At 37.1% G+C, this 22,480-nt stretch overlaps 1 protein-coding gene across 1 annotated transcript in view; it reads left to right on the top strand.

The window, feature by feature from the left end:
• Otogl (otogelin like) overlaps nucleotides 1-22,480 on the top strand; it is a 137,275-nt gene that overhangs the window by 101,548 nt on the left and 13,247 nt on the right. The window contains exons 34-48 of the mRNA XM_032918557.1: nucleotides 111-228; nucleotides 3,927-4,006; nucleotides 4,437-4,478; nucleotides 7,941-7,990; nucleotides 10,889-11,066; nucleotides 11,937-12,079; nucleotides 12,299-12,322; nucleotides 12,413-12,505; nucleotides 14,318-14,507; nucleotides 17,152-17,366; nucleotides 18,901-19,042; nucleotides 19,864-20,049; nucleotides 21,009-21,221; nucleotides 21,597-21,701; nucleotides 21,943-22,050. Coding sequence (XP_032774448.1) covers nucleotides 111-228; nucleotides 3,927-4,006; nucleotides 4,437-4,478; nucleotides 7,941-7,990; nucleotides 10,889-11,066; nucleotides 11,937-12,079; nucleotides 12,299-12,322; nucleotides 12,413-12,505; nucleotides 14,318-14,507; nucleotides 17,152-17,366; nucleotides 18,901-19,042; nucleotides 19,864-20,049; nucleotides 21,009-21,221; nucleotides 21,597-21,701; nucleotides 21,943-22,050 — 1,887 coding nt within the window. The remainder of the gene's footprint in view (nucleotides 1-110; nucleotides 229-3,926; nucleotides 4,007-4,436; nucleotides 4,479-7,940; nucleotides 7,991-10,888; nucleotides 11,067-11,936; nucleotides 12,080-12,298; nucleotides 12,323-12,412; nucleotides 12,506-14,317; nucleotides 14,508-17,151; nucleotides 17,367-18,900; nucleotides 19,043-19,863; nucleotides 20,050-21,008; nucleotides 21,222-21,596; nucleotides 21,702-21,942; nucleotides 22,051-22,480) is intronic.

Raw genomic sequence — 22,480 nt, 5'->3', positions numbered from 1 at the left:
AGCCTTGTTGGTCGTAGGACACTATGAAAAAGGAGGAGCCAAATAATAAAGTTAATAGTTTTCAAAATATGTGTCTCAATATGCATAACCCCAACTTCCTCTTGTCTCAGAAATCCAGGCAGTGATCCCTTACAGGAGGATGTGCGAGTGGAGATACGAACCTTGTGCTACTCCTTGTTTTAAAACATGCAGTGACCCAGAAGCCCTAGCCTGTACATTCCTTCCACCGTAAGTAACGCTAGCCTATAAGCCCACAAGTTCCAGTAGCAACAGATTCTGTCCCAGGTGATTTTGTGTTGGCTGAAAAGTAGAAAACCAAATTCAACATTTGTTTGTTTCACATGCTGACCTACAGGTTAATTTAATTTTAATCTCAAATAGGTATTGAAGATCTATATTACATGTGAATAATTCAGCTTGCTGCTAAATGGTGTTATGAAAAGAATAGACAAATGCCTGACCTCATGTGACCTACAGATGGGTTGAAGCAGAAAATAACCAAAAGTGTACATATAGAATATGTTGTGTTGTTAGTGCTGTGTGTTATAGAGAAAGTAATGGTAGGAAGAAGAGGAAGAGGAGGAGGAGAGAGAGGAATAGGTAAAAGGAGGGAGGGAGGGAGAGGGAGGGAGAAGGAGGGAGAGGGAGAGGAGAGGGAGAGGGAGAGGAGAGAGAGAGAGACTGAGACTGACTTGTAGGAGGGAAGAGGACACCTGGAAGTTGTGATCCTATCAGCTATGTGAAGGATAGCCCTGTGGATATTTGCAGAAGAAAGTTTTGATCTAAGAAACTTGCAAAAGGCCCTGTGGTAGGAACATATTTGATATACATTTGAAGCTCACCAAAGTTGTTTTTAAGTAAAGTGAAACATGAATAGACATGAAAGAGTGGGAGCTGAGACCGGAGAACCACTATGGCTGGCAAGTCTGTTGTGAGGACTTGGCCATTTACTGTGAGGCAGATAAGACTGGCATACTTTATTCGAAGACACGGCAAGATCTATTATGTGCTGTATGGATATTAAACTGAAATAGACTGTTGGTGGTGGAACAGGGCAGAATATGCCAGTTACGGAGCTCAGAAGGGATTTGGCTGATCTGGGAGTCTTTAGAGGTCATGCAATCAGGTTCTGGAGATGTTTCAAATTCAGAGTGTGCTGATAGAATGATGACAGGGGAAGAGGACTTGAGTACTTCAGAGTGACCCCAGCCTTGAGGTACTGGAACTGGATGAACTTGCCTCTTTCACAGTGTTCCTTGCAAAGTACAGTTCTTACCCATAGTGGCAAGAGGCACTTTATTCTCCATCCAAGCATGAGCCTCCAAGCCGTCAGAATAAGGATTGCCCTTGCCACAAATACCATGTCCCAATTGGAAAGTGGTTCACACATAAATAAAGACATTTTTCAAATACACTAATGGGAATTTGAGGTCGGGAGATTACAGCAAAGTGGCAAATATCTGCTATGGGCTTTGGAAAGCTGACCTTTGGGTCAGTGGAAGCCAGTATGATCTGTTTTGCTAGTACCGCCCCAAAGAGTTTATTGGATTTGTAAGATTATTAGGTCATATGAGCAATAGTGAGCAATGGTTGGATGTTAACGGACTCTAAAGTTAGCTCAAGAGATCACAGCTCCAGATCGGCAACGTTCCAGCTCCCCCTTCATGTGGCAGTCCTAACCTGCCATTTGCTAGCCTCGTAGAACTGGTAACACATGGGCGGCTTTCTCTGGGAACTTCAGTTCACAAAGACGAACACTGGACAATTATCAGGAATTCAAATCACTTAACTCCCATGAAAGTCTGTATTGACCTGTGATGAGATAAGGAAAAAGTTAGGAAAAGATGTTTACTTTCCAGGATATCAAATTTAAGACTGAGAATCCTTCATAGGGTTTGGTATCCTGGCTGTGAGGACGAGGCAGGATGGAAGCAGGACGTGTAAGCAGCTTCCATAAGCAGGGATTTTGCTGTAAAGGAGGAACAGGAAATGGACTCAGAGTGAGAGGGACTACTTTGAGGTCATTTTGTATTAAAGACCTAGGAGCTTCTTCTCAGAATGATTATTCCTATCTTGGTATTGTGAAACGCCCTGGGCATGTGAATAAGTAAGACGTGGGCTATGTTAGGAGCCCACGGTCTTTCAGAAGGAGACAGTCTGTCAGCAGCACGTTCAGGTGGCATCTCCTAAGGCTGTGGAACAGCTAGTAGCATTACTGCCTGTTTTAGAGCAGGCCAGCTGAGACTCAGAGGTCAGTCTGCTCTAGATAAGCCTCCCAGCCTGAGGGAAAAGAGTTTGACTACCTGTGTCCTGCCATGTGCGACTGTAAAGTTATTGATAAGGGATAAAATAATGGCTTTTGGAAAATGGTTGGAGAGAATAGGTATGAATTTTGTCCTTTTCAAAGAAACTGAAAGATAATTAAGTAATATGTATATATTAAAGAATAAGGATTATTGTGTTTAACTATATCTACGGTCTTTAGCTTGTGAACTCTCTTATAACTTTAATGTTTCTCCTGCTGCCTGATAAAGTTTCAAATAGGATTATATTATTGCTTAAAGTTTTATTACTCAAGTCCATTGTATGAAACAAGCAGACGATCATGTAGAAACCAACTATTTCATGTTTTAAAAGAATCATTTGTAAATGTGGTCTCTAAGGCTTTGCTACCCATCCCTCATTAAGCCTGTTCAGTGGGAGGGAAGCATTTGCTTCGCAAACACTGCCCTCTGCTGCTGCTGACCCGTCGTGTCAAGCTTGTGTTTATCATTAATAGAAAGGCTGAGCATCTTTGTCCAAATAATTAACAGATGAAGCAATAGGAAGTGTTTTGAAAAATTAAAAATGCTATGGCAGCCCGCTAGTGTATCTGAGAGGCAGATAATCAGCCTTTGCATACGAGGGTCCTCATTAATTCTCTGTGGCATGCTAGAATCCAATAACCAGACTTGGCTGCACAGGGAAGATTACATTTTTTCCCCAATAAGGATACACTGGACACCAGCTTCAATGGGACGGCAGGGAAATAGGACCTTAGTCATACTTTGGCTTTCTTCCTGGGGAAGAATGGTAGCCTACATGCTGTCTTCTGGATTGTGTACACAGTCCTCCAGCCAATGGCATCTTGAAACTTCTGAGACTCATTTTACTTCTGTATTTCATACGAGGAAGGGGGTCCTTTAGTCCCACTACACATCCTAGGCCTTGAACCCGGTCCTTCCCCAGCTTGCAACTCTAAACACATCCACCTGCATCACCGCAGTGATGAGGCTCCTGAGAACTTCCTCCATTGCCATGATTACCCCTGATTCTATGAAAAGAACCTCGGCTGTGTACCACTCTGTTCCATTGAGATCCCAATGCTTCTTTTCAGGGAACATAGGACTGGATAATAGGCAAGGAAAGCCACTGCTGATGTTGTTTTGGTCTACAGACCTCTTCAGGGCAATAACAATCAAATATCATAGCAACCCACTCAGACGTCTAATACATAGAAAATTAAAGTATGGGCTGAATAGGTGGCTCTGTTGTTTAGAGCACTGTTCTCATGGAAGACTTAAGTATGTTATGTTCCCGGTATTCACAATGGGCATCTCACAACTGCCTGTAACTTCATCTCCAGGGGATTTGACACTGTTCTGGATTCAGAAAGCATCTACGCACACATAGTACACACACACACACACACACACACACACACACACACACACACACACACAACCTACACCATAGTAATCTTCTGTATGAGCCCCTGGTTTGTGGTTTTATAAATTTCATAACTATTATGCAGTAGTGGCAAACGGAGTTCTCCCAAATGCCACAATATGGTGATGAAAAATGTTTAGGCATACCAAACCTCAGATACAAGTGTTTAATGTCAATTTTTCTCTTTACACTTATTTCATTTATTTTTCCATTTAAAGGGTTGAAGGATGTTTACCATATTGCCCCAAGCATATGATCCTGGATGAGGTGACTCTTAAATGTGTTTATCCAGAAGACTGTAAGTATGGACCTTGCCTCATTTACTGTTAAAAATTAAAAGAACGCTTGCCTAGCAAGCGCAAGGCCCTGGGTTCGGTCCCCAGCTCCGAAAAAAAGAAAAAAGAAAAAAAAATTAAAAGAAAAATGGATACTTTTTCCCTGAGGCAAATGGTTACAATTAGAAGTTTGAGACAGAGAATAATAACTCATTTCAATCTCCCTTCCATGGAACTAAAACAAACAAACAAAAAACCCAACAACAACAAAAACCAACCAAATAAACAAAAGCCTTCCCAATTTTTCTAAAACATTTAAGTCTTGCTTCTCCCATCCCTCTTTGTTTTCTTTCCTAACACATCCTCCTTGAAGGCAAAGAGCTGTATGTAAATTAGGTGGCTCTTCTCTGAGGGACATGCAGATCAATGCAGGGCATCTCTATTTATTTGCAGGCATACCACTGACTCCAACAGAACCAGCATTAGTGCCACCAGGTAAGATGTCATATCCAGGGATTTGGGTAGAGCTCCTATTTATCCAAGCTGTTAGGACATGGACTAAAAATCCCAGAAGTGGTTTTTGTTTTTTTAAGGGTGGTATGTGTGTGTGTGTGTGTGTGTGTGTGTGTGTGTGTGTGTATGTCTGTGTGTGTTTTATAGTTGTTCAACCTCTTTATCCATTTCAGTTAGTGTATGCTACTAAGATTTCTTCAAAATCCATGGCAATGGAGTTGGCTTTCAGGATATATATATATATATATATATATATTGACTATATAGGATCTATATAAGACTATAATGTATGACTATATAGGATCTATATAGAACTGTATAGGAACAATGCACAGGAGCCCATAATGATTATTTTGGAGGTAAAGCCTCAAAAAGTTATCAGTAGTAAGGAGGTGTAAGTTAGAAGAAGTAAAAATATGTTTAGCTTAAAAGATCAGCACATGGGAAGGGTTGGAAGTAAGAGAAAACATGTAGTGTGGAAGCTATTTCATTCAATATTCAACGTCAATTTGAATATTCAGAATTGAACCAAGATATTGAATGAAAGGGATGATCGGAGATAAAAGGTCTGTGCCAATTGAATCGGAGTTTCTTTTCTGAAGGCAATCACTGAAGGGTTTTAAGTTCTTTGTGGTACTTCCAGATTAGAGACTCATTATAATAATCATCGGTGTCACCATCCTTGTGAGTTAATGTTTATTGCAGGCTTATTATATGATAGTCTCCGGGGTAAGTACTCAACATGCACTTAATGCTTGTGGCGATAAGGAATTGAACTACCATTGTAAATATTTATGTTGGGAAGGGCCAGAAATCCTACTTCACTGAACTTATGAATGAATAAGTCTATGGAATAAGACTGCATATTCTGTCATCAAGGATATAGACTGATAATTCTAAATACCAGTGTTTACTTTGACATCACAAATCAATACTCAACATACATCTCAAATGCCCACCCTACTTAACCATAACAATTCACATATAGAATATATGTTTTATACTTCAAAAATGTGAACAGAAAGGCAATCTATCTATCTATCTATCTATCTATCTATCTATCTATCTATCTATCTATCTATCTATCTATCTATCTATCTATGGTGTCCATTAAGTAGTAAATTCCATCAAGCTTAAAGAATGTTAAGATTAATATAAAAATCAATTGTCTTTCTCTACACAAGCAATGCAATATCTGAAAAGAAATAACACTAAGTCACATCAAAAATTAGCAAAATAAGCTGGGGGTTGTAGTTCATGCATTTAATTCTAGCACCTAGGAGCCAGAGGCAGGCAGAACTCTGTAAATTCAAGACCAGACTGGTTTACATAGTGAGTTCCAGGCCTGCCAGGGCAATACAATAATACAGGGGCTAAAACAACATTAATGAACAATATGAAATATTTGAAAACACATTTAACAAAATAGCCATGGGCTGAAATATGGTTGCAATGAAATCTGCAAAATATTATTAAAGGAGTTAGGTAGAAGAACACAAATGAGAAGACATCCTGCATTCAGAGAAGAGTTTACATTGCTGAGATAGCAGCATTCTTAAAATTTGTCTATTTGACAAAGAAATTGCCAAAGTGACTCTAAACGTAGACTAAAATATTCTATTTTGGGATAGCCAAAACAGTATTGAAAAAGAATCAGAAAATATGGTGACCCACCTATCTCAGTCTGAAAAGGATGAGAACATTACAGCATATTTACTTGGGAAATGACATTTAAGTCTCTATTAAACCTTATTCACTGGAGGAGGCAACATCTAGATGTGTAACATGAACATTGTTTATATGATCAGTGAGTGGGATTTTTGACATATATTCTAACTGTTCTTCACGTTAGAGATTATAAAATAGAACACAGAATTAACTAAAATTGTATAGACATTATCTTGTAGACTATGGTAGCCTGAAATGACTCTTCAAAAAAAAAAAACTGTATGTCTTCATCCTCCTGTGGTCTCTATGTGATGTTTCATTCAAAAGGACTTTGCTGATATAAAGTTGTTGATTGATTTGTTACTGTACCTTGATCTTGGTGTATTGACCTGAATTATCCATGTAGGTTTAATATAGTCATGAGGTTTTGATAAGCATGAAGGCACCTTTGTTAAGTTTCACTGTTGTGAAGAGTCACCACACCCAAGGCAAATCTTAAAACAGACAACATTTATTTGGGACATGCTTATAGTTTCAGAGGTTCAGTCCATTATCATCATGGTGGGAATTATGTCAGTGTCCAGGCAGACACGGTGCTAGAGAAGGCGATGAGAGTTCTATGTCTTGATCCAATGGCAGGCAGAAGGAGACTGTCACTTTCACACTGGGTGGAGCTTGAGCATAGGAGCTCAAAGTCTAACCCAGAGTGACATACTTCTAACAAGGCCCCACCTATTGCAACAAGGACATAATTCCTAATAATGTCACCCTCTGTGGGCCAAGCATAATTAAACTGCAGTGGTAAAGGGTCAGTGATGACATGAAGAAAATGATGTGACAGAGAGAGAGAGAGAGAGAGAGAGAGAGAGAGAGAGAGAGAGAGAGAGAGAGAGAGAGAGAGAGAGAGAGAGATGGGGTTTATGCTACTGTTTTAATGAGGGGTAGCATGAGCCAAGGCTTCTAGGCAATCCACAGAAGCTAGAACTGCCAAGGAACCACTTTCTTCCCTAGGGTTTACAGAAGACAGCGGCACAAGCGCATTGATTTTAGTATTCTGATTTCTAGGGCTGCGATATAATAAATTGGTGATGCTTTATGCTACTAAATTTTGTGATTTTTTTGTAACCGCCATAAGAAGTTCTTGCAGTATTTTAAAATCCTGTAAAAGACATACTGTAATTCTAGCGAGGGAAGATTCTAGCAACTTTCTTTGGCTCCTCTGTAGTTCTTCTGAGTATTTCAGAAGTTGTTGTAGCACTGATAGAGAACAGTGAAAAGTGCCTTTGAGATAATCCTGTTTACAAGGCCTTTCCCTTCTGGGTGTTGGTTCACTCTAACTGGCTCGCCCACGCTGGAGGCTGACTCGGGAGAGGGAAAGAGCCAGCTTACAATTTAATGCTGAAGCCCCACGGAGTTTCTTATTCCTGAGGGATGGTTGGCGACTCCCTTGATATTTGTATCTGTTTACACCAATGTGCTACATCCTTTCATTACTGAGGCTGTTTGAAGAAGCCTCATCAAATGCTAGTGGTCTAGAACCAGAAATCCTGAGTTAGAGTCTGCCCATACTATTAACCAGGTATCTCAATTTAAGTTTCTGTAAAATTTCAAAGGTATATTTTCTTTTTATCTGCTTCCTTGAGACTTGGGAAGAACAAAGGAAATAATCTATGTAAAATTTCTTAGCTTTTTTTTTTTTTTAGCCACACATAGCATCCATTCATGGAGGCCCCTGTCCCACTAACAAGGATGTGTTTTCATTTCTTATAAATACAGACATGGCTACTCCGTCAGACATGACACCGACCCCAGGTTTGGAATGTGAGGTATGGCTGTGTGTCTTTCAGCTCTTCATTGTTTCTTATAGCACTTACAGAAATCCAAGTATCACCACTATATGAACACAATCTTCCTTTGGTACAGCGTCTAGGTATTTTCTAAAAAGGAAGCAGAATCTACATTATATTTTGCAACTGTGATTTCAATGCGTGTGTGTGCATGTGTTTAACTGTGTGTGCATATGCCATGACCCAGCTGTAGGATTATTCAAGCTATTTAGCATGAATTCTAGGCTCAGGTTTTATTCTTGAAAGGCAGACACTTTCCTGATTTATACATCTCTATACTCCACAACTGTATCCTCTTATCTCAGCTGATTCTTACTAATTAATTTCTGCTTGCAATAAGAAAAAGGAACAGGTAAGTAAACACTCGAGAATGATTTCTTGATAAGGAATTGTCCTATTCCAGTCTGTCTGCTTTTATTATTATTATTATTATTATTATTATTATTATTATTATTAGTCTTGTTATTGTTATTTTAGATGCTTATTTGTTTTCTAAAGAGAAAAGAAAGAATGTGGATTTTGGTGGGAAGGAAAGTGGAAATGATCTCAGAGGAATTATGGGAGAAGAAACCATAAAGCAGAATACATTGCAGGAAAATATATTTTCAATAAAAATAGAAAACTAGAATTATCTGGTCAGACTTCTCCTTAAATCACTGATTCATAAAAATATTTATTGTGTGGATACTACATGTGAGGCTCCATGCAAAATATTGATATACCATAACCAAAAAAGATGAAGGTGCCTTACTTCTCAGACGCTCCACATTCTTATTAGTTACTTACTCAACTAGTGCTTGTCAAGTACCACATCTGGCCAGGCATGGTGTTCAGGTGCCAAACACAGAAATTAAAAGATCCTGAGGTTAAACTGTGTCTAGCATAATGATAGAACTAAGACACGACTAGAGGAACAGTGATAGAGCTAAGGCATGACTAGGAGAACAGTGATAGAGCTGAGGCATGACTAGGAGAACAGTGATAGAGCTAAGGCATGACTAGGAGAACAGTGATAGAGCTAAGGCACGACTAGAAGAACAGTGATAGAGCTAAGGCACGACTAGAAGAACAGTGATAGAGCTAAGGCACGACTAGGAGAACAGTGATAGAGCTGAGGCATGACTAGGAGAACAGTGATAGAGCTAAGGCACGACTAGGAGAACAGTGATAGAGCTAAGGCACGACTAGGAGAACAGTGAGCAAGGGAAGAACAAAGCAGGAAGTAAAGTGATTAGGTATGAAAATTCTTATGAAGTCTGTGGTTTTCTTCTAAGTGACATAGGAAGGCTATAAGTTTAGAAGCATAAAACAATCATATCTCCCAAACTGTTTCTGAATCAGTTTGTTGTTGTCTTACTGTGGGGTATAAAGGACAGTAAAGGGCAACAGAGCCAGCTAGCATCCCAGGCACAAGCAGATGGTGGCCTAGACAGGGATGCTGGTGGGGATGTTTACAAATGACTGGGCACTGGATCTGTTTGAAAGGCAGAGGTTTCACACTTTGGGAGGAATTAGATGTAAGATGTGAATAATAGAATTACCAAGAGTTTTAAGACTTTTACATTGAACAACTGAAGGGGTGGAGTTACTGGGGGAGTGGGATAAAAGGGAAGAGCTGAGGCAGTTGTAAGTATGAATTCAGCAAACTCAGAGGTTCCCAAAATCAGCTTTGTGATCTGTGTGCGCAATCATAGCATGTGGGATATGGAGACAAGGGATCAAGTGTTAAAGGCCAGCCTCACCTGTCTACATACTGAGTTCAAGGGAAGCCTGGGCTACCTTCAAACCTTCATCAAAGAAGGAAGGAAGGAAGGAAGGAAGGAAGGAAGGAAGGAAGGAAGGAAGGAAGAAAGGAAGGGAGAATAAAATTATGATCCTTCATAGATATCAAACAACTGTGGATATATTTACACACACACACACACATATACATACATACATACATACATACATACATACATACATACATACATACTGTGGATATGTCTGCTCTATATGTGTGTATTTGTGTGTGTGTGTGTGTGCACCCATGTGCACACATGTATACCATGAGACATTTATGGAGGTCAGAAGACAGCTTATGGGAGTCAGTTTTCTCCTGTGATATTGAACTCAAGTCTGTCAGGCTTGGTAGCAATGGACATTTATTTGACAGAACATCTCACCACTTACATATGAACTAGTAATGAAATGAATTTGGATATGATTAAATTGTAAGTCTTACCAAACAAATCTGCTCATAAAATGATCTAGAAAATTTCTAAGAAAAGACTGTTGTTAGAGAAATGACTGAAAGAGCTGAAGGGGCTTGAAACCCCATAAGAGCAACAATGCCAACCAACCAGAGCTTCCAGCGATTAAACCATTACCCAAAGACTATACATAGACTGACCCAGGGCTCCAACTGCATATGTAGCGGTGAATAGCCTTGTTGGGGAACCGGTGAAAGGGGAAGCCCTTGGTCCTGCCAAGGTTGGACCCCCAGTGTAGGGGATTGTTGGGGGGGCGGTAAGGGGAAGGATGGGGAGGAGAACACCCTTTTAGAAGGGGAGGGGAAGGGGTTAAGTGGCTGATGGACAGGAAACTGGGAAAGGGAATAACATTTGAAATGTAAATAAGAAATACCCAATTTAATAAAAATGGAAACGAAAAGACTGCTGTTTACATGATCTCACCAATGTTGAAGCAAATTCTAGGTATTTGTTGGTTATTGTCAAGATGCTTTGCCAAAAAAAGAACAAAATTTTAATTGTCTTTGAAAAGGTTTTGGTTTATGAAATATATACTTATGAGAACACTGTGAATGCAAAATTTAAAGCTCAAATGAAAGCATTTTTGCATCTTGGAACTTAACTAATTTTGCTCTTTTATTCACAGCCTCAACAATTTGATCCTGTTTATAACTGTAGTCAATATATCTGCCTTAACATGGAGTGGACCTTTTACAACTGGTCTCTGAATTGCCCGACGGACTTGGAAATGCCAGACTGTGGGTTCCGAGGATGGCCTGTTCAAGTGAACACTGATATATGCTGCCCTGAGTGGGAATGTCCCTGTAAGTTTGCATTTCTCATATGGTGAACTCTCTGAATCAGAGAAGAGTGTTGAGGTCTTTGTTCATTTTGAGCTTATGTTACCAGACCAAACAGTTGCTTTTGACATTTCTTCATCTGATCTGTGATTCAATTCTTACTATATGACTTTTTGAGTTGCTGTTGTTAAACACAAATCTAAGATGTGTGTGTAAATATATTATTTCCTTATGCCCAAAATATAATTAAACAAGGCATTCTTTAATATATTTTCTAATTTATAATTGAGTGCCTTAAAAAGAATAAAAATCTTGAGGTCATGTTGGCAGAGCCTTGTATGAATAGAATAAATAGATCTTCTAATTGGCTGTGATCATGTCTCCTGCCTATACCAAGTTTTAGCATTTCAGAGAGGATTTGTTACAACAGAGTTCTAGATACCATCTCTAGACTTTCTGGTCCCCAGAGTAGGTCTGGGTACTTCCTGTTTTTAAAAAATGTATTTTTAAAATAATTTTATCATATCTATATGTTCCTTAGTTAAAAGTTCCTCTCATCGTCCTCTCTTCTCTTCTTCTCAACACAGAACTGTAGGTTACAGGCAAGAGGAAGTCATATTTCTCGGTGATGTGGCCACTTGTACATTATCTCCACCTAAAGAAATAATCCTTATCCATGCTTACACAACAAACCCCGATTAAAAGCAACGGGACGCACACATATTTGTACATGCACATAAGTATACACACACAAACAAACCATAAACCATCAAAAGCGTTAGGTAAGAGTAGGAGAGGAGTTGGGAAGAAGGTATGTTTTGAAGAGAAGAAAAATAGTTAAAAAAAACTTAAAAGTGTAGTTTAACGGCCTCTGTGTACATTGTTTTGTCTTAGGTCGGTGCTCCATGTTGTCGGAGCTGAGCATTATTACATTTGATGGAAACAGTGCTGCACTATCCAGCCTGGCTTCTTACATCTTAGTAAGAATCCCTGGGGAAATTGTCATTGTTCACATTGACAAATGTTCCATGAATCAGGTAGGTTGTAATCCATCTAGTTGTCACTTCTTCCTAAATCCGTGGCTCATGTACATTGTGATATTCAGGGTTCACAATATTGCTCCCTCAATATTGAAACCAAGAAATTTTTCATGTGAAAGTATTAAAATAGATTTACAGTGTAACTCTGATGGTTTTGAAGGACAATTAATATATTTACTTTAAATTTCTTTCTTTCTTTATGCCTTATTCCCCCAGAATGGACATGCCCTTAAAAAACCAGTGAGTATTTGCAAATAATTTAGTAAGTTAATTTTGCTTATCGCTAAAACTATTTAACATCATAAAATTTTAATTTGTTTCTAAATGAAGGCTTCTTTTGGACGGATCTCAGGACTTTGTTTTAAGAAGCTAAATGTGACAACATCTATACATAAAATACTTATCAACAGAGTGGCAAGAAAGGTAAGAAAATACAATAAAAATGTTTTCACATGGGATTAGAATAGGAAATCATGCAAAACAATAATTTCCACAGAATAAGGAATTAAAGGTGTCAATGTATATTTATTGCTTACATGGATAAATGTTCTTTAGGAAAGCTAGAAGATGTGCATTATAGTTTGAGATTTTCCCTCCATTTATATGAAGTCATTTATAATATTTATCCTCTACGAGACAAAAGAAGGACCACGTTAAACCTGCCAACATTCTCAGGTGATGTGTGAGGAACCAAGTGTCCTCTTCCAGAGTCCATGTTGCAAGTCAGATGAAGAGAAAGGATGTAAAGATGCTAACACATTGTAGGAAGCAGTAGTAGCAAAGAAGGTGCTATGGAGGAACACAGGAGAAGGGCAGGCTTACTGGCTGGTTTGGAAATGTTGACACCACAACTAAAACAGAAGGATACCATACTTACATTTATTGCAATAACCTAAATGTGTGCAAAAAAATTATAAAATGCTTGAAAGGAATTGAGTGGTTTTATTGGGAGATGTTTAAACCCAAGGTGTCTGTTTAACAAGTGAAGCCAAGTTGTTGGTTGGATGTACTATTCAGATCTGAATGACTCACTCAATAAGAATAAGAGGAAATGTACAAAGTTTTTGCTTCATAAGAAGGGTATATGAACTTGCTTTCTAGACACAATCATCTCAATCAGTTACAATCTAGACTCAATCATCACAGTTCCATAGATTCTGGGATGTAATTAATGTTAAAATTAATGTAAAATAGCATAGGGTTTAACTAAGTAAAACCTAAAATATGCAGATATGGTAATCTTTAGAGGATGGAATTTGCATAATTTAATTTTGGTTAAAGTTGATAGAATATATAATAAATAACCTCAAATATAGTTGGTGCTATTACTTTGAGCATTTGAATGGAGGGGATTACTTTTTGCCCCATTTGAGCTTATTCCTGGCCAATTGCTTATCAATTGTTCAACTAATAACCAGTTATAAAACTTATTCTTAGAGGTGATAAAGGTGATATAACATTGATCCTGATCTCAGTTAACATCCAGTTGTGTGGGTTTTATATGCATGTTGGAAAGTAGGAGGCACAGACATACAGTTATGAGTAATATATCAGAGAAAGTCAAAAGAGAAATGACACAGAGAGGGTCAAACAGGCTGTGTGCAGGAGATAACTCCTGAAGTCTTAAAAACTGTGAGTGGAAGAGGCACAGTAACAGGATACGAAGATGAGGAACCAGAGCATTGGTGAGATGTTATTTTACCAAAAGTGCTGTTACTTACAGCTCATATCACTGTAATGACATCAAACCTCTGTTTTAAAAGTATCGTCTCCTTGGCCTGCCTACATTACAGATATCAAATGGATATGCTGAAGTCCAGAATCTATATAAAACCAAGGAAGTAGAATCACTGATATTCTTAATCTTTATTAAGTTAGATAGATGATTCTTTTGAACATTATTACTTTTGAATCCTGATTTAGAAGAAAAAGAATCTCTATCTTAAATTAATATTAGTAAATAATAGTCTAATCACCATTTATTGAAGGGATCAGAGAAAAGCAAATATGTGAGACAAAATTACTTTACAAAAAACAAAATACAAGGAGATAATACTGAATATATTAAGGCATAGTAAAGCGTCAACAAGAGAGACTGGAAGATATCAGAAGGTGTGGTATGACAGAGAAGTAAAATTTTACACACTAAAACACTTGGCATTATATAAAAGCCTGATTTTTAACTTCTTTATTTTAAGAAATATTCTCCTAAGGGCTATACATATGTTATTCTAGGTAGATGTGGATTCTATTGTTGTGCCTTTGCCATTTTCAAGTCATGAGCTGTTCATAGAAGATTCTGGAACAATGTATGTGATTACTACTCCTGCTGGCTTAATCATAAAGTGGGCTCACCTTACAGGAATCATAGATATTCACTTCGGCCCCCAGTTTAACTTGTCATCTTACACAGAAGGGCTTTGTGGTGAGCACTGATTTTGAAATCTCTCATTTCTTTTAAATGTATTTTCCTTTTTATACTACAGTGTGTTGGACCCAAATAGACCACTTCCCAGGTTGAGATGTGATCTTCATTTTTAATTCTATATGTAAATACTTTTGAAAGCAAGGACTTTCAACAAAGTCTAATGAAGTAAGAAATAGTATTTCAAGTCAGATATTCTATTTAAATGCATAGTTGTGGCTCTTACTATTTGTACTAGTAGTAACTCATGTTTACTGAAAGTTCGCAAGTTGTTAGTTATATTTTAATTCACTTAACTATAACCTGCATTAAGAAATTGGTCCCAGGGTTATCTTAATTTATGTGTTAAAAATAAGATACACAAAGGTTAAAGTCTTTTTATATATTTGTTTCTTGCATTTTTATGTCTGAAATCTGAATAAGGCATATACAAACTTAGAAGAGTTCACTGTTCTAAATATTTACATCAGTTTTATTATGAACTATACAGTTCATGTTTGCCATTATGCAGAGGATTACTATTGTAGTGTTTAACATATACGTAAGGAATTATAAGTCAAGCTAGACACATCTGCAGACATATAACAAAAATTAGAAAATAGATCTGGTGTCTCTTTGAAAGTTCAACATAATGACCCTTCAGACTGATATGATATAAATATAACATTACATTTTGAACTGCATACACATTATTATTTTCCTAAGTATGATTTACATTTTCCTTGACTATTGAGACTATGTTAAAATAGCACAAACCTTTGCGGTGACATAATGTCATCATTCTAGAAGCAGTTATTATTGAGTATAAAAATCAATTAAATAGTTGAGTAATAAAGTTAACTTTGGGAATTTATATTTATTCGTAAAATTCACCTCTTGTATGTGGATTGATTTTTATTTGATTTTCATGATTTTATTTGTTCTTGTGAAGCTAGTAATTTGGCTTACTAGATTCTAAGTAAGCAGTATAGGAAAGAGACTAAGGTTACCTTTGTGCTAATCACAGACCAGTTCCTAACTACTTTGACTCTGCAGTAGGAGATATCTGTCAATTAAAGTAATGTTTGTATTTTGTCAGTACTGTTAGTCTGAGCGCCGGCTAAAGAGTGAGGTCCAAACCAAGAGGATTATAGAAGGGACTCCATTGTTGACATCATCTTCTTCATGTGAATCCCTTGCATGGTGGTTAGAGTAAAAATATTTTTGAAATGTATTTGAAACTAAAGACATATTTTTAGCACTATCTCTGACTATAAAAGTTTAGACATAAAGGAATAAGAGAGGAGGGAACAGGATGTAAAGTAAATAAATTAATTAATTAATGGAAAAATACATAGAAGGAACCAAGACTTCTTTGATGATAATGATGACATTATCTACAGAAGTCAGAAACCTTTACTTTGCTGATAGTCCTGATTTGGAGTTATGATTTAATGCTTAAATAAAACGTTTAATTCACATGTTTTATGGCACAAAGTCATGAAAATTAAAGAAAATTAAAGGTTAATGTGGGGTGGGATTTGGGTGAAGTTTAATCAGGGCCCTTGGGGCCTCTCTCTATACTTTGCTTGAGTTTATACTTCACTGATGAAGAGTAGACTAATATGTCTGAACTTCCTCAAATAGTCTTAAGGCTATAGAATTAAAATAAGTCAGAATTCTTGGAAGGAAGATTATCTCTAACAACCAATCCTAGTTCAAATACTGACTGTGATATCCTAATACTGAATATATCTTTGTTCTTCAAGTGGCAGCCACCATCTCTTACTGTTAATGTCTGTATTGTCAATTGGTATTACACCAAGTCAACCTCTCTTAGTTTCTTCCTCTATTGCTGTTATAAAATATCCAAACAAAAGCAATCTAAGGGACAATATTTATTCTGATTCCCAGTTGAAGATTATAGTGCACAATGGTAGGGAAATCAAGATGGCAGAAGCTTGAAGCATCTGGCTGCACCATAGTCACAGCAGGAAGCAGAGCGTGATGAATGTTCATGCTCATCTTCCTTTGTTCTTTCTAGGTAGTCTAGGACCCCAAAAAAAGGAACAGTGCCTTTAAACTTATTATGATTCTTCCCACATTAGTAAAGCCAGGCCATGTGTTTTCTCACAGACATGCACAAAGGCTAGACAGTCAATGAAATGTGTGTCCATAAGTTGTTTCCTAGATAGCTCTACATCTTGTTAAGTCAACAGTTAGCACTAAGCATTACCGTGACCTATGCCTGGAGTTATGTCCTGAGCTAGATAATGGAATAGTTATTGAAGGGAAAAATTTAGTGTATTTGGACAAGGTTTTCCTTGGAGAATGGAAGACTGGAATTCATTTATCAAATATTTGCTGTTGTAAGATATATATATATATATATATATATATATATATATATATAAAATCTGATTTTAACTTAAAGACTGTAGGAACAGAAGCTTCATATACAAGATTTTTTCATATTCATTTAACATATATAATTTATTAAAAACAGTCATAATAGTCAAAAGATATATAAATTCAGCTGTTTATAATCTCATTCAAATCAATTATTCATGCTTTCAGAAGAAAATATTAAGGCCATTTAGTTGCATTGCCTGTGTTTGGTGATAGTGAAAAGTTTTTTCATATAAAAGCCACATGTCCTTTCAAGGGATTTGCAATGACGATCCAGATGATGACCTCAGGATGCAGAATGGCACGATCATTACCAGCATGGAAGACATAGAGTTATTTATTGGGAGCTGGGAAATTGAGAAATCATTTGAAGTGACCATGAGAAGACCTGTGAGGAATTGTACGGAGTATGACTGCAGCCATTGCATTGAGTTATTGAACAGAGAAGGCTTCATTCCATGCCATGAGAAAGTAAGTTAAAGGCAGCCAGGAAGAGCAATCTCATTGGAGTTTCTGAGGGGAAAAGGCATCAATAGGTTCCCATTCCTGCCATGGCGTTCTTCTACTCAGAATAAGTTCTCCCCCATTCTTCTGTCAGTATTTAGAAACTCAGTGACTCTTATTCTTATGAACTTATAGGAGGAGGAAAGATAATTATTGTTTTTTTCTGTTATGTTTTGTTAGAATTGTATACATTTTAGGGAAATAAAATTCTTTCCCACAAATAAATTCAGTTCCTCTAGCTGAATGAGATAAATGATGTTTGATAATCACGTGTAGAAGTTAAGACAATGAAATTTTAATCCATTCTTCCATGCGACAGTCTAGGGTGTATATTTCTGTAACATGGCCATCACAGTAAACTTAATTGATCTTTGTGTTCCCTTGTTTCCTCAGCTTAATTGACTTTTCTCTTGATTTCTCAGTTCAAGTAATGAGTGAATATTTTAAGAGTCTCTATTAATTTTTTTTTAAAGAAAAAGGGCAAACTGGTGCAGAATTTGGTAAGCCATTTAATGGAGTTAGTGACTTTAGCATATAATAGGCATGGTGCTAGAATCCTGAGGTAAACAAATAAGGCCTCCCTAGGCCTTCAACAAATCTAAAAGGAGGGGAATTTGTGAACAGACATTTATAATACAAGGTAGGGAGATACATTTGGACCCAGCCTTGGAAAAACCTTTAGGGATATGTACATATCTGACCTTCTTGTATAGAAGCACAATAAGCCAGAAACAAGGAAGAGAAAGATCTAGACAAAGAAAATATTGTATATAAGATAATTTGGTATAAAGTATATAAGAGAATATCGTATATAAAGTATTTGGTATAAAAGTCTATGCAAGGACTAATATTGAGGCAGTTTGAAACATTAGATACAGGTGAAGGGGAATCTAGGAAGAAGACAGAAGAAGTTGTATTTGGGAAGGAACTCAAGGCGCATGACTATATTAAACAGAAAAGAACAGATTCTGTGGTCACCCTGGACTATGAGTTCCCTGGGGGAATGCACAAAGGGTCAAAGTGGGCAAAAACAGTCATTCTGGAGGTCAGTTTACTTTGAAATTTAGATGAATTGTAATCATTAAGTGTTTACATATTTTAAATGCATACACACGAAGATAAGTCACAATGCACGTTTTTATTATTGAAATCTATTTTAAAGCCATCATCAATTCATTTCCTTTTTAAAAGTTTATTTTGTACTGGCAAAAATATTTATTTTGAAAGACTGAGATTGAGGAGGAACTTTAATGACATTAATTTGCTACTCTGATTATTTTAACTTTATTTGAAGCAGAGCATTACTATATAGGCCTAGCTAACTTGACTTGTTATGTAGACCAGACTGGCCTCAAACTTGCATCAATCTTTTACCTCTGCAACCTATGTAACCCAAGGTCATGCTCTCCCTGGTTTGTCAAATGGTTTTGTGTTAACTCAGGGCCTTTGAGAAGGTCAAAAAAAATAACATAATATATTCTATGGTAAAATGCATCTCTAGGTCTCACCAAGGGACTTCTGTGAAAAGATGTGGATCAACTACACGTACTTCTGGAGCTATGAATGCGATGCAGTCTCTGCATACGTGGCTCTGTGCAACAAGTTTGGTATCTGCATTCAGTGGCGTACACCTGACTACTGCCGTGAGTTAACTCCAGCACAGTGAGGACTTCTAAACATCATAGAACATTCTCCTCCTGACAATCCTTTCTCCTTCCACCCTTTGTTATAAAGTAACTTAGTAAATCTAAAGTGAGTGGAAGAAAGGAAAACAACACAGTGCAGGTGGTATCACCGAGCTTTAGACATAAGAAGGAATCCATTTCTGTGCACCATCCTCCTGTCCACTGTGTTAGCAGGGGAATCTCCATTCCTTTCTCATCATTAATATCTACCATCTCCAGGTTCAATGGACAATGTAAGATTGTCTCCCATTAAGATCTTATTCATTTATGTCATCTTCTACAAACTGAGTATTTGTTTTTGAATAGCATGTTTTTTTGTTTTTGTTTTTTTTTTTTTAAGAACAGTGGAAATTGACAAGAATTTTCTAAAACATCATTTAGAAAATGCTTAGCAGTAAATGACTGAACCTCTATAGGAAGAAGTTTTTCTTTTTTGTTCTTTTTGGAGTTACACATTTAAAGAGTGTTTCTGTGTTTATCCGGTAGAGAAATAATATGTCTTCTGGCTGCATGGAGCAGGAACTTTGTTATAGTTAACTCTATAGTTATGTGAAAGTGACTTGGACTGAATATTGGACTGAATATGATATCAATTAAATAAATACAATTGCAACTTGAAGAATGCTTTTATTTGTGCTTATGTAGTAAATGAAAAATAATCTTTAAAGAAAGTAAACCATGTAGAATTTCTCTCTATAAAACAAGCTGACCTCTCTCTCAACCAGAATTTACAAAGATAACTTGATTATTAAAAACTTTTTATCCTTTATTGTCTACAGCTCTGAGCTGCCCAGAGGGAAAGGAATATCAGCCCTGTGTGAGACCATGTGAAGCAAGAACGTGTCTTAATAAGTGGTTCTATGGACATTCCTCATGTCTGAATTTGAGAGAAGACTGTGTGTGCAAGGATGGAACCATTCTTCACCGGCCAGATAAAACTCTATGCATCCCAGAGCAAGAATGTGGTAAGAATTAGAGTATGAAATGATTGCTCCGTGATGCAGCAATCACACAAATATGTGACATATAAGATCTTTTAGATATTAGAAATATATGTTGAGAGAAATTCACCTGTCAAAGATGACAGGTGTTGGAAGAAATGAAAATCATAGTTTGCTTTTAATATCACTTTAGTTAGAGTTAAAATTAAAATCTTTTGTGATGATGGTCTTCGGTTTTTATGTGTGTGTATATTAATAACTAGGAAAAATGAGGTAAATTGAGAATTAAAGTATTTTGTGGGATCAGTTTAAGTATTTCGTGTAGAGATATATTTTTGTCTCCGTGACTCTCAGGATATGTATCAGTAAAATTAAGAAATTAATGGAACTTAGTCCTGAATGTCAGAACTGAGAGAGAAAATGTAATTAAAAAAAGCATTTTTGTGCATTCAGTGCCCTGAGAAAAAGAGAACACAGGAAACGGTAGATAGCATCACGATGTAGGGGAAAATACTCAAGTACTCCAAGTTCATGCTTGTTATTTTAGCATATTATCTTCATGACGGTGGCAGAAATAAAAATCAAAGAATTCTAGAAGTTGCAGCATAGCACTTTGTCAGACACATGGGTCTTAATTACGGCAAGAACAAAAGTAATTTTGTTAATAGTTAAATGGAAGGGCAGGTAGACTAGAAGTATAGGGACACTTTCAGAAACCAAATTGTGGCTGCCAGTGAGGAAAGTGACTGTGGAAGGTTGTAGAAAATAGTAATATGACTTTGGTTAAACATTAACTTTGGTTAATGAAAAATGCAGTATATTAGCCAAAGAAAGAACAAAAGGAATCTGATAAAGAATAGATTCATGACTTGTTGCTATATTGGTGGATCAGGTCACTGTCAAAAAAAAAAAAAAAGCTCACCATGACTTGACTTGTTTTAGTGCACAGTTGTAAATGAAATAACATGGCTGATTTTTTGAAGTATGCACTGACAGTGAAGATCACCCCCGCAGTGCTGGGGAGATTTGGAATGGTGGCATTGATGAATGTGCCCTCTACAAATGCCTGGAGGATGGAAACATTATTCCTGTAGAGCCAGTCTGCGAAGAAGAGCCTTCCCCCATCTGTGAACGAGAAGCTGAAGTGGTCATAGGCATTGTTGATAAGCTGACCTGCTGTTCTAAAAAAGTCTGTGGTATGTATGTAAACTGGAACCATGTAGATACTCAGTCGGAAAAGCATGTCAGGGTAACAGTGAAGTACTTCCATCAATGACTTTTTTTCAAGGCAAGTTGTGTGAATATATGTAAAAAAAAAACTTGCCAGCAAATATTAATACTACACACTAACTTAGGACAAAAGGCGGGACTCAGAATCTCTGACTCATGACGATAAGTGGTGTAAGAAAATTCCAGAGAATCCTTGGAGCTGGTCTTTCTAGTTTGGGGCTGGATGGGCCTCATTGCAGAGTGAAAACACATTTGTCAGAGCCAGTTGCCCCCTCTGAGTTGGCATCAGAAGACCCCAGTTGCACTCAGTACAACTGTAACACTCTGCTGTTTATTTCTAGGCTGTGACATGACTTTGTGTGACAGGACTATCCCAATATGCACAAGTAGCCAGAAGTTGATCATTGGCTATAGTGCTCTTTCTTGTTGCCCACAGTATGAATGTGGTAAGTTAATCTATTGGGGAAAGTAAGGCTTAACTAATCCATGCTGAATCACTGATTGTACCCTCTTCCAGTGGGAATCTAAGAATGGATTCGTCATAAAAGATTGTGAAGTTGCTAATTCCTAAAAATGCCTTTTTGTTAAGGTTGCCACTCAGTTCAAATAGGAAAAAATGATACCTTATTTTAATTCATTTTATTGTCTCACTTTTACAAATTTTCAAACATATTTGTGGTTCCCCAGAATGTGATACCTTGAGATGTCCCAGTATTTCAACCCCAGTTTGCAGAGACGACCAGTTTGTGCTTCAAGTCCGACAAGGAGAACCTTGCTGTTTCTACCCTTCCTGCGGTGAGTGCTCTCAAGACAAGAAGCAGTCAGAAGAGAAAGGATATGGGGCACTTCTATTTTCTGTGAATTTCATGGGACTTTTGGCAAGCAGCATTATGTCATATAGTAGGAATTGAACTGAACAAGAAGGGTAGAAAACAGAGTACACTGTAAATTACTCTTAATATTATTACAGCCAGTACTTATTCCATCAACAAAACTCTCAGTGGCTGTCCAACCATAATCAAAATAATGAAGCCAAGACTTTTCTTTAACGTGGTAAATACCTATCTTTTAAAAAGAAACCTTAGCCTGGGTTTTTCTAGAAGACTAGAATAATGCACTGTACTAAGGCATGCAATACCATAATAAAACTTAATTTCTACATATCATCTGTGAATGATGATGGTCCCTAGAGAGGATAGGAGTATTAAAAAATTATGGGATATAG

The sequence above is a fragment of the Rattus rattus genome, chromosome 1, assembly GCF_011064425.1.
Source record: "Rattus rattus isolate New Zealand chromosome 1, Rrattus_CSIRO_v1, whole genome shotgun sequence".
Classification (NCBI taxonomy): domain Eukaryota; kingdom Metazoa; phylum Chordata; class Mammalia; order Rodentia; family Muridae; genus Rattus; species Rattus rattus.
Note: the sequence above shows the minus strand (reverse complement) of the source record. Positions and strands in the feature narration are given on the sequence as shown.